At 38.1% G+C, this 13,098-nt stretch overlaps 1 protein-coding gene across 1 annotated transcript in view; it reads right to left on the reverse strand.

Moving 5' to 3' along the window:
- The window catches only part of LOC126470130 (rho GTPase-activating protein 12-like), a 232,867-nt gene that overhangs the window by 52,212 nt on the left and 167,557 nt on the right, over window positions 1–13,098 (reverse strand). Inside the window, exons 5-7 of the mRNA XM_050097745.1 lie at window positions 8,900–9,066; window positions 7,443–7,512; window positions 7,206–7,352 (exon numbers count right to left, since the gene is read on the reverse strand). Of these exons, the coding sequence (XP_049953702.1) occupies window positions 7,206–7,352; window positions 7,443–7,512; window positions 8,900–9,066 (384 nt within the window). The remainder of the gene's footprint in view (window positions 1–7,205; window positions 7,353–7,442; window positions 7,513–8,899; window positions 9,067–13,098) is intronic.

Consider the following 13,098-nt stretch of genomic DNA (forward strand, 5'->3'; position numbering starts at 1 on the left):
ATTTAGACAAGATGTGGTTCGTGCAAGACAGAGCTTGACCCCATTGAAGCAGGAGAGTGTTTGATGTCCTGGAGGAGCACTTTGGGTACTGCACTCTGGCTCTGGTGTATCCAGAGGCCACTGGCATGGTCCTCAATTGCCCGCCACATTCTCTGGATCTGAACACATGCAACTCCTTTTTGTAGGGCTACATTAAAGACAAGGTGTACAGCAATAACCTCAAAACCATTGCTGAGCTGAAAACAACCACTGAGGTGGTCATCGACAGCACCGATGTTCCAACACTTCAGCGGGTCATGCAGAATTTCGCTATTTGTCTGCACCATATCATCACCAATGATAGCAGGCATACCGAATACATCATAACCTACATCTGAATATCTGTAGTGACATTTATATGTTGAATAAAGTGTGTGCATGCTGTAGTTTATAACTAATTTATGTTGTTTTTTTCATACAGTTCATTAATTGTCACCCTGTAAATGTTCTCCCTAACTGACTAGGTCCCTTATTTACAAGGGAAGATTATATTATTTGGCAATGGCATACTAGTAATACTTTCTCACCCTTAAATCATCTTAAGAAAAAGTTTAACGTTTATATTCACGTGGAATATGCAAGAATAAATGGAAAAATACAAATCATTTTTACTTACACGAAGGGAGGTGAAAAGAAGCATATTATATATCTACATGATTAACATATTACAATACAGTGTTGAAGCATGTATACAAATCTCACGATCTTTGACCCATTCCCAACTAAAAATGAATAGCTTTTGAAAATATTATTTATGTAAAAAGGAGCATATACTCTTCATTTATGACTTCCAGCAATTTGTGGACGACGTGTGTGTACAAAACAGCCACTTCCTGGGTGTAATGAAGTCTTACATTACATTAAATGAATCACATTCACCAATCCAAGTAACTGGGGTCTCTGGGATGTCGAATGAAGTCAATCAGAATTAAACTGATAACAATAGTACGCTCACATAGACCAGAAGGGGTGGGCCCAAGAGCTGTCCATTTGGCAATGTGTGGCCATTTCTGTCAGCATGAGTGTGTGATGTGCATGCGCTCTGTCTATGTCACAAAGAAAGCTTCCCGGTGACAACAGTTGTCCTGCTCATTGCATATGGGAAACATGGTTCTACTTCAGCCAACAGTTTTGGTCCACTCTATTTCAAAATGTTTGAACGCATTCTTAATTTCATGGTCATGAATAAATCACACACTTAAGGTAATACGCAAAGCACACACACTATTTATTTAACATCTACTAACATATTTCATTTAACCTATTAGAAATAAATGCTTATTTTGCATCACTCAATTTTGTTTCTAATATTTTTCTTAAAATCTTGATGGCTGGAATGACCAGATAATAATATGTGACTGCTTGTGTCACACGAAAATAAGTGAGATTATTATCAATCTTTGATTTCAGTAAAATCTAACTGAAACAACACTTGCACATATGTATTTGGTTCAGAACATACTGCAGACTCTAACAGCTATTCTAAACAACTGTGGAACCGTTCACCAAGAATATTCCCATCTGATGTAGATGATTTCCAAATTTTCTGCATTGCAAAGCCCCTCCCCTCTCTATACAATTGCACTGAAAGTCACTGAACTCCGACAGAATTTAAGATGTCTTTTTAGCATCCATTGCTGAAGTAGTTGTAAAAATATTGAAGTCAAAGTTAAACTGATTTAGATCTCTATACATTACGAAAGTGCGAAGGTCGTCCAGAAAATAAAGACCATTTAGTTACACAAAATGAGAAATACAATATTTAATGGGAAAAAAATTCTGTTAGGTACATAAAGTTCCCTTCACTTCTCTACATAGTAACCACCTACATTTAAACGTGTGGTATCTGGTCATGAACTTCAGAATTCCCATGTTATACTCTTCTGCCGCCAGTTCGTTAAGGCTGTTCTTTTCGTAGATTTTATGCTAAAAGGCACTTCGATCAATGCAAATCATTACTGCGAGACTAAGAAAACAATGGCGAGCCATCAAAAATATGGGGCAAGGAATGCTTTCTGGATGAATTTGCTGCTTCAGGACAACACCTGTCCTCACGCCGTTGCTGCAACTCAGGAATTGCTGGATTAACTCAGAAGGGAAATTTGTGATCATTCACATTCTAGTCAGGACCTTGCACTTAGCAATTTCCAACTTTTTGCCAAAAATGCAGTGATCACCTGGCTTAATGAAATGGCAGCAGAAGAGTATAGCATGGGGGTTCTGAAGCTCGAGACCACACACCTCCATCTAGATGATAACTCCACAATTCACACTCAAGTGCTTGGTAGGTTCTTCAAACCATCTTCAAACTACTTCTCTACCATTTGAAACACTCCCTATTAAACCCACCATTATTGACTAGTGGATTATAGCTTAACAGTTTAAAATAGTTTGACTGCGTGCAAGTGATATAGGCTGATCGGTTAGTATTTCCATGGGAGTTGTTTTGTGTCAAATCCAACAAAGCTAATTAGGATGTCAGGTAGCAATAATCGGTACATACTTTGTTGTTAATGTTCTATATATTTTGTCTAAACAGCACGAATGACGCAGTTACTCCCTTTGTCTGACTAACTATTCACAGGTCGCCTATTAATGTCACACGCCAATATTCTTCATGTGGCACTGAATACACAATCCTCACTGCAATTAAAATCGGGGGTGTCCGGGTTGATTGTTGTGTAATGACAGTGCACAAATGAACACTCAACACATATAAAACAAATCACTCAATTAACACCATTTGCATATTTGCTGGAGGTCAGGCCCACGGCTTTAGGTGAGACACACACAGCCATTAAAACAACTGTAAACGTGGTCAGCTGTCCTGCCAAAATCTGCCCTGCTCGCTTAGCAGCCAACAACTTACTTGCTCAGAGTCCCAACACTGACTACCCTCTGGCACACTGGGCGCTCGAGTATCAATAGTACCTACTGCGATCTGCATAAGGCAAAGACATACTGTTCTCAAGGCATAAGGGGCGGTTGATCCCTTACATTCCATCACATCGTGTGGTAAAAACCAGAACTTAAATCTTTTTGTATAAGCTATGGTTTCTCTTATTTTATTACAATGATCATTTCTCCTTTCTAAGCTGGTGACAATAAAATATTTTCATACATAAAAAGATCTCGCCACAACAAAAGATGCCTTTGCTTTAATGATTGCTACCCCAACTTGCTTATCATATATGTGAAACTCTCCCCCGTAATTCGGGATAATATAGAATGAGCTGTCCTTCTTTGGAGTTTTTTTATGTCCTCCATCAAGCCTCTCAGGTAAGGGTGGATCCCATACCATGCAGCAATGCTCTTAGCAGAGGACAGACAAGTGTAGGGTGTAGGCAGCCTATTTAGTAGACCTGTTGCATCTCCTAATTGTTCTGACAATAAAATGCAGTCTTTGGTTTGCCTTCCCCACAACATTATCTATGAGATCAATCCAATTTAAGGTGTTTTTAATCATAATTCCTAGGTATTTAGTCGAATTGACAGTTTTTAAATTTGTGTGATTTATTGTGTAACCAAATTTAATTTATTTATTTTCATACTTATGTGGATGACTTCACACTTTTCCTTGTTTAGGGACAATTGCCACCTTTCGCACCATACAGATATCATCTCTAAATCATTTTGCAATTCATTTTGAACTTCTAATGATGTTACTGTACGGAAAATGACAGCATCACATCTGAAAACAATCTACGAGGGCTGCTGAAATTGCATCCTAAATGATTTGTATACATCAATAACAGCAGAGGGCCTATAACACTTGTTTGGGGAACATGGTATACCACTTCTCTTTTACTCTATTTTCCATCGATTACTACATACTAAGACCTTTCCAACTGGAAATCATGAATCCAGTTGCACAACTGATGCGGTACTTGATCAGATTGCAATTTTGTCAGAAGTCTCTTGTGAGGAATGGTTCAAAACCCTTCTGGAAACCTAAAAATATGGACTCAACTGGAGATTCCTCCCTGATAGCACTCATTTCTTCATGAGAATAAAGAGCTAGTTGTATATCAGAAGAATGTTATTTACTGAATCTGTGCTGACTGTGTGTCAATTACTTTTGACGCAATACATAATGTTTGAACACAGTATATGTTACAAAATCCCACTTTCTTTCTCAAGTATTGATGATCTGTGCAACTTTTCCAGTCTTTTAGTACTGATCTTCCGAGGAGCAAGCAGCTGTATATGATTGTTAAGCATGGAGCTTTGTACCAGCGTATCCTGGAACAAACCCAACTGGTATACTATCTGGACTGGAAGATTTGCCTTCATTAAACGATTTAAGTTGCTTTGCTACACCTTGACATCTACTGTAAGTTACTCATGTTGGCAGCTGTTCTTGATTCAAATTCAGAATGTTAGCTTTGTCTTCTTCGGTTACAGAATTTCATAAAACTAAGTTTAATAATAAGTTTCCGAATCTCCATCCTTCTGACTGAAGGTTTATGGGACTTCAGCCAGTCACTTATGTAATAAAATTAAACACCTACAGCCATCCTTTCGATGTTGTTTATTATATGGCAACCAGTTTTGTTGACTCAATACACCATCTTCAGGCCTTAACTGACACTGAGGGGAACTCCAGTTGTACACACAATCCCATTAGTGGCCACAATCTATGAACTTGCTTCTGTAGAATACTGTAACAGTTGGTAGTTGGTGGTTGCAGCCACATCATCACTGTTATAATATTCTATGGAAGCCCCTCAGCATCAGTTAAGCCCTGAAGATGGTGTACTGAGTTTCCGAAACTGGTTGCTATACAATAAATAGCATCAAAAGGATGGCTGTAGGAGTTTCATTTTATTACATAAGTTTAATGACTCCATTTTAGTGATGCTGTCATCGGTAATATGACTGTTGCTATCTCGAAGTGATGATACTGATTGTGTCTTGCCACTTGTGTACTTTACATATGATCAGAATTTCTTTACATTTTCTATCATATTTCAGGGCAGAGCTTCATAGTCAAAACTATTAAAAGCATTGAAGTCCGCACTATGTTTCGAGCTTCAGGAAATATCGCCAGTCTTAGAGATTTTGTGTACTTTTAAATTTAGCAAGCTTTTGTGTTGCTTCTGCAATAGTGTTATGGCCTGTTTTGTGTACAGTGGGAGATCAGTACCATCTTTTATTAAATTATATATCCATGAACAGCACCAAGTCTTCATGCACATTGAAATGATGTTCAAAAACAACACTTCTGCTCTGCTTGATTAGTGTACTTCACAAAAATATAGCACACTGTCATAGTCACAGTCAAGTTGTCCCAGGAAAGATGCAAACTGCTGAAGCCCCAAATGTGCGATATGAGTGTACTATTTGTAGTTTACAACTGTATATTTGGCTGGCAGATGAATGTGGTGTATGACACAGTGTATTGTTGGTATTTGAAACTTCATAACAATTAATTTCAGTATTTTTCTCTCACCAAATCAACAGCATCAGTCTTCTGACCAGCCACTACATGAGCTCCATTCTATTACAATTGATGAATGATTTTCCAAAAAAAGGTCATACTTAATAATTATGTTTTCTAAACAAGAAATATCTAATTAGCTGTAGTTGTGTCATAATCTTAGGATAAATCAAGGAGTTCTCCATCACACTGAACTCAGTATCAACAACTCTGATTTTTGTCCAACAAGTGTGCTGCAAGGAGGATGTAAAATTGAGGGCAAAACCACATAATGAATTACAATAATAGAAAAGTTTCAAAAAATGACATTCCTAACTACATAAACATTTATTTTGTTCTCTCTCCTCTCTCTGTTCCCTCTCTGTCTTATCTTGGAAAGTTTGGCCTTTTCTTCAGTATTCAAACCGACAGCTAATTTCTCATGAAACAGTTAGAAACTGTCTTTTCACATTATACTGTTCATGCCTATAATTCTATATCATAAAACAAAGAATGAGAGCCACTTTGATTTTCAATAAAAAATGTACTCTTCTTCCTACTGTGGACTGAAACATAGGAATTCATTAGATTTTCATTTGTTGGCCAATTTCTTCTAACTCATTACATCTTATTACTACACACGAGACCTTGACATACACAGTTCTAGCGACAAAATGTCAACACGCTGCTTTGCCCTAGATGTGTCGATTTGAAATGAGCTTTTACAAATGGGTAAAAGTAGTGAGCAGGTGACTCCTAGCTGTCAGAATATGTGTGGGGGTTGGAGATGTGTAGAGAGCTGTGAGCAGGCACTAGCAATGTGGAAACCTGTATTCTCGCATATGCTCAGCCCTGATAAAACTATGTCTGATAATAACTTGGATGAAAAACATTTTCACTGTCAAAATCCAATAGGCTTCCCCAGATCGTAATTACTCAAGGGATGTGCACATGCCATTGGATGTATGTCAGTCAAATTTAACAAAAGTCCTCATAATCGCCACCTATATAAATAACAGGTGTAGATTTTTAATCTGAGTACTTTTGGAAATCTCAGATTAGCAACTCATGACATTCTAAGTAGGAGAGTCACCGCTAGAAGACAATGATGTTCAGAATGACAAGAAAAGCTCCATACTTTTTCAAAATCTAGCCTCTGATATGAGCCCCTTGATGTAGCCTCACCAGCCTACACTTAAGTGTGACTAAGTACAGCTGTATGAGGGGAATTAATACACAAAATAAGCTGCAGGAAGAACGAGTTGCTCCCACTTGCCCATAAAAAGAATGCTCGATCACTGTGGATGTAAGTGAACCTAGCTGTGCCACTAATTAGTTGATACTACTTTATTACATGGGATTTGTACAAAAGTATGTGTTGCTACATTTCTGTAAGGCAGTCCTATAAATACCAGAGGGCCACCAAGAGGCTGACTAGCAATTAACAGACAAACAGTCTCCCATGAAATGTCACATACAAATTTTGGAAATCCTAACATCTAGAAACTTATAAACTATTTGTTTGCCCCCATCTGCAACTGTGTGAAGATTACAGTTCATACAGGGGTCTGGAAATTCATTTCTGCCTTTCATCATTTAGCAATCGACCAACAATAACCCTGTTCAAGACATCACTCAAATGTAAGCATAAAAAAGATACTGTAACTAAAAATAGTACAAATGCTTAACATAATTTAATATCTCACATGACTCTTTTAAATATATAAAAAGTAAACACTATACTAACAACAGCATTGTACGCCTTAATGTCCTTGAAGAAGAGAAGATGAAATTTACTGAGGACAACATAAGAGGGGGACCAGTTCTTTCGGACTTTCTTCCCTCCAATTTCCCACATTTTTGTTTTGTTCAATGTTCCTTCCTTCAAAGTATGCTGAAACACACACAAATTTCTTGTAAGTTCTATGATATAGTCTGTTTCGAATTATATTTTTTATATTTAGTGTTCAAATAACCAACTCACAACTACTCCATCCCAAATGGGTAGATAATTTCTCGGGACAGATGATGATTTGGTTGTAGTCTCCCTACTCCTGTAAAATGAAACAAATAAAAAGAAAAAAAATCTGCAAATTATAATAAATCATACATACATGATAGTAAATTAAAATTACAGAACAAAGTTGCTCTCGGTAGGTAGGGTGTGGGCCTCCACTCCAATGATGATCTGAAAATGTGAAGAGGTGGACGGAATTTGAAACTTCATGACTGTGCACGCATGCACGCACGCACCCCCCCCCCCCTTCCCCTCCCTTCCCCCCCCCCCCACCAATTTGAAACTTCATGACTGTGCACGCATGCACGCACGCACCCCCCTTCCCCTCCCTTCCCCCCCCCCACCCCCCCCCCCTCTCTCTCTCTCTCTCTCTCTCTCTCTCTCTCTCTCTCTCTCTCTCTCTCTCTCTCTCTCTCTCTCTCTCTCTCGCCCCCCTCCCTCCCTCCTCTCTCTTTCTTTTGTTGTTTTGTTTAACAGGAAACACTCTACTGCTTTAAAATCTCTCTATGTAATGTTATCCTCCCAATAAAATTAAGTTCAGGTTGTACTGTCTTAACTGGAAAAAAATGTGGTATGTTAAGCTGACAACAGAAAACTTTTAATTTAAGCAAGTAATAAAACCTTTTAATCTCCTTCATACAAATTTATCTTGCAGGAGAGTGAATTTAGGTCTCCAATACTGTATCATAAATTGTTGGGGTTTGACAATGATTGCTTCATCACAGAAGGAGAAAATGTGGAAATAATATGGTGTTTCAACAGTGTCAAAATTTCATCACTCTAAATGGGGCAGTTAATGTTGTTATACCTATAAAGCATTAAGCCGCAGACAAGGATGTGGATGTGTGCATATTATCACATTTGTGCTCAGCTGAAAAAGTGTTTGATACCTCAGCTACAATGATCACCACGTTTTTTACATTCGAAATACTATCTGCAGTGGATGACTAGTTGTATTCCCCAATATTTCTTATTTTCAATCCCACAGGGGACAAAAATGTCTCTTCATTGTCAGTGTCTTTGAGTGGACCTGGGTCTGTTCAAACCAAAAGTATGTGGTTATCAGATTTGCACAACCATCAAATAATGAGATAGGATGGTTGGATGGTGATTTTTTTTTATATGAGTTTATGTCCAAACATGAAGGCCTGACAGCAATTCAAGGATAAGCATTGTAATCAAATGAATCTTCTTTAGGTCAGATCGAATGATATTATTCTGACTTCTTGTAGTGTCAGATTAATGAAAAACTTAATAATAAATTATATCTTCTGTCTTTAAAGCATTTTTGTTTCACTGTCTCGATTTGTCAAGAATAGTCATTATGGCTACTATGAAAAACAGCAATGCGTTAATAAACAATCATGGTCATCCTAATAATTATGTAGAGTAACTTCTGAGATGTTTTAATAACAGTTACTTACTTTGTGTCTGTGAGAAGCATGGAACGTGCCTTGGTCATTCGAAATGTAGGCCTGATTTCATCCTCAATTTGGTGTCGTATCTGAGAATCATCGGAAGATATTATTACAGTTGGTTTCTCTTTTTCCTTTGCAGTTTCCTTAGAGCTTGGCGTGGCTGGTGGTACAACCTGCAAATGAGAATTTTTTATATACAAAAACCATCACTTGCACACAATAATAGAAACATCAAGTTTCAGTAAGGGTGGAAGTCAGCCTCCACCAGTGAATATGCCAATACTGGAACTTCCTGGCAGATTAAAACTGTGTGCTTGACTGAAACTTTAACTTGGGACCTTTGCCTTTCACAGCAAGTGCTCTACCAACTGAGCTACCCACGCACAATCCACGACCCAGCTTTACTTCCGCCAATGCCTCATCTCCTATCTTCCAAATTTCTCAGAAGCTCTCCTCCTAAAATTGCAGGACTCTGAGGACTGGTTGAGAGTCATGCTTGGGCAGTTCAATTGGTAGAGCACTTGTCCACAAAAGGCGAAGGTCCCGAGTTTGCATTTCGGTTCAAAATGGTTCAAATGGCTCTGAGCACTATGGGACTTAACATCTGGGGTCATCAGTCCCCTAGAACTTAGAACTACTTAAACCTAACTAACCTAAGGACATCACACACATCCATGCCCGAGGCAGGATTCAAACATGCGACCGTAGCAGCCTCGCGGTTCCGGACTGAGCGCCTAGAACCGCTAGACCACCGTGGCCGGCTTGCATTTCGGTTCAGCACATAGTTTTACTTTGCCAGGGAGTGTGATATCTGTGCACACGCCACTGCAGAGTGAACATTTCATTATGTCAAAACTGAATGCACAGCCACGGTCAATGAAGTACAAAACAGCAAAAGTCAAGCCATGGTACGAGATACGAGCAAGTGGGAGAACATGGAAAATGGAAGACAGCACATCAAGTCTCCAGAAAATTATGCTGTTTCTTAGCTGCTCAATCATCAAATTTGTCATCATGGTGTAAACTTGCTGTTTCAGACACATCAGAAGCTTAATAGTGACAACCTTTTTAGTTTACCATATGTACTCTAGATAATGTTATTTATTTTGCTTTACATTCACTCATAGTCTTTAACAGCTCTAAATATAAAATCTCATCAAGCAAAACAATAAATTTGTTGTTTATTTATTTATTTATTGTTCCGTGGGACCAAATTAAGGAGAAGTCTCTATGGTCATGGAACGAGTCAATACACGAAATTATAACACAATATTAGAAACAGATAAAATGAAATATAAAAAAAACATATTCAGGTGACAAGTCGTAAGTTTAAATGAAGAAAATCAACAATGTAACACTGGAATTTGCGTAATTCTTTAGCTCTTTCAGGAGCTCCTCGACAGAATAGAAGGAGTGAGCCATGAGGAAACTCTTCAGTTTAGACTTAAAAGAGTTTGGGCTACTGCTAAGATTTTTGAATTCTTGTGGTAGCTTATTGAAAATGGATGCAGCAGAATACTGCACTCCTTTCTGCACAAGAGTCAAGGAAGTGCATTCTACATGCAGATTTGATTTCTGCCTAGTATTAACTGAGTGAAAGCTGCTAACTCTTGGGAATAGGCTAATATTGCTAACAACAAACGACATTAAAGAAAATATATACTGTGAGGGCAATGTCAGAATTCCCAGATTTCTGAATAGGGGCGACAAGACGTTCTTGAACTTACACCACATATAGCTCGAACAGCCCGTTTTTGAGCCAAAAATACCCTTTTTTAATCAGAAGAATTACCCCAAAAAATGATACCATACGACATAAGCGTATGAAAATATGCGAAGTAGACTACTTTTCGTGTTGAAGTGTCACTTATTTCAGATACTGTTCTAATGGTAAATAAAGCAGCATTTAGCTTCTGAACAAGATCCTGGACATGGGCTTTCCACAACAGCTTACTATCTATCCGAACGCCTAGGAACTTGAACTGTTCCGTCTCGCTTATAATATGCCTATTCTGTCTGATCAAAATATCGGTTCTTGTTGAATTGTGAGTTAGAAACTGTAAAAACTGAGTCTTACTGCGATTTAGCATCAAATTATTTTCCACAAGCCACGAACTTATTTCATGAACTACATTATTTGTTACTGTTTCAATATTACACACAAGATCCTTCACTATCAAGCTGGTGTCATCAGCAAACAGAAATATTTTTGAATCACATGTAATACTAGAAGGCATATCATTTATATAAATAAGAAACAGCAGTGGCCCCAGCACCGACCCTTAGGGAACGCCCCACTTAACAGAGCCCCATTGGGACTGAACATCACTACCACTCTCAATATTGCGGAGAATTACCCTCTGCTTTCTGTTCTTAAAGTAAGAGGCGAACCAATTGTAAGCTACTCCCCTTACTCCATAATGGTCCAACTTCTGCAGTAATATTTTGTGGTCAACACAGTCAAAAGCCTTCGTTAAATCAAAGAAAACACCTAACGTTCGCAACCTTTTATTTAATCCGTCCAAAACCTCACAGAGAAAAGAGAATATAGCATTTTCAGTTGTTAAACCATTTCTAAAACCAAACTGAACATCTGACAGCAAATTATGTGAATTTAAATGCTCCAGTTACCTTGTATATACAACCTTCTCGATAACTTAAGCAAACACCAATGGCATAGGTCTAAAATTGTCAACATTATCAATGTCTCTCTTTGTATAAAGTGGCTTCACTACCGAGTACTTTAATCGGTCAGGAAACCGACCACTCCTAAAGGAAAAGTTACAGATATGGCTGAGAACTGGGCTAACATACATAGAACAATACTTCAGTATTCTGCTAGGTACCCCGTCATATCCATGAGAGTTCTTGGTCTTTAGTGATTTAATTATTAACTCAATCTCCCTCTTGTCAGTATCATGGAGGAGCATTTCAGGTAACAGTCTCTGAACACTTTTTTATAAGAGCGCTATATGATTCCCTGTTGGGACTAGGTTTCTATTTAGTTCACCTGCTATATTCAGAAAGTGATTATTAAATACTGTACATATATGCGACTTATCAGTAACACGGATATTCCCACTACGCACTGATTCTGTATACTCGACCTGTCTCTGCTGACCAGCAACCTCCTTTACGACTGACCATATGGTTTTAATTTTATCCTGAGACTTAGCTATTCTATCTGCATACCACATACTTTTTGCCTTCCTAATAACACTTTTAAGCACCTTACAATACTGTTTGTAATGGGCTGCTGCATTTAGATTTTGACTGTTTCTAACGTTTTGATATAATTGCCACTTTGTTCTACAAGATATTCTTATCCCTATAGTCAGCTACCCAGGCTGCCTGTTTGTGCTAGTACCCTGTTTTAAACGTTCTAACGGAAAGCAACTTTCAAAGAGCATGAGAAAAGTCTTGAGAAAAGTATTATATTTATCATCTACTGTGTCAGCGCTATAAACATCTTGCCACTCTTGTTCCTTTATAAGGTTTACAAAGGTCTCCACAGCAACTGGATCAGCTTTCCTGAACAGCTGATGACTATATTTAACACGTGTTGCAGCACAAAAATCTTTTAAAGTTAAAATTTGTGCATCATGATCTGAAAGGCCATTCACCTTTTTGCTAGCAGAATGCCCTTCTAGTAATGAGGAATGAACAAAAATGTTGTCTATGGTTGTTCTACTGTTCCCTTGCACTCTCGTTGGAAAGAATACGGTTTGCATAAGATTATATGAATTAAAGAGGTCTACCAGCATCCTCTTCCTTGCACAATCACTTATACAATTAATATTGAAGTCACCACATATAACTAACTTTTAGTAATTCCTATAAAGTGAACCAAGAACCTCCTCTAGCTTTAACAAAAATGTTGTGAAATCTGAGTCTGGGGATCTATAAATAACAACAGTTAGAAGTTTAGCTCTGTTAAATCTAACCACAGCTGCACAACATTCAAACACCTTTTCAGTGCAGTACTTTGAAACATCAATTGGCTCAAATGGGATGCCGTTTTTCACATACATGGCTACTCCCCCACACCGCAAAGAGCTCCTCGAAAAGCTGCCAGCCAACCTGTATCCTGGTAAAGGAAGCCTCTGAATTATCTCCTTATTTAAGAAGTGTTCAGATATACCAATAATTTCAGAGTCAACACCTATAAGCAGTTCACTAACTTTATCTCTAATCCCTTGTATATT

Source organism: Schistocerca serialis, chromosome 3 (genome assembly GCF_023864345.2).
Source record: "Schistocerca serialis cubense isolate TAMUIC-IGC-003099 chromosome 3, iqSchSeri2.2, whole genome shotgun sequence".
NCBI classification, from domain to species: domain Eukaryota; kingdom Metazoa; phylum Arthropoda; class Insecta; order Orthoptera; family Acrididae; genus Schistocerca; species Schistocerca serialis.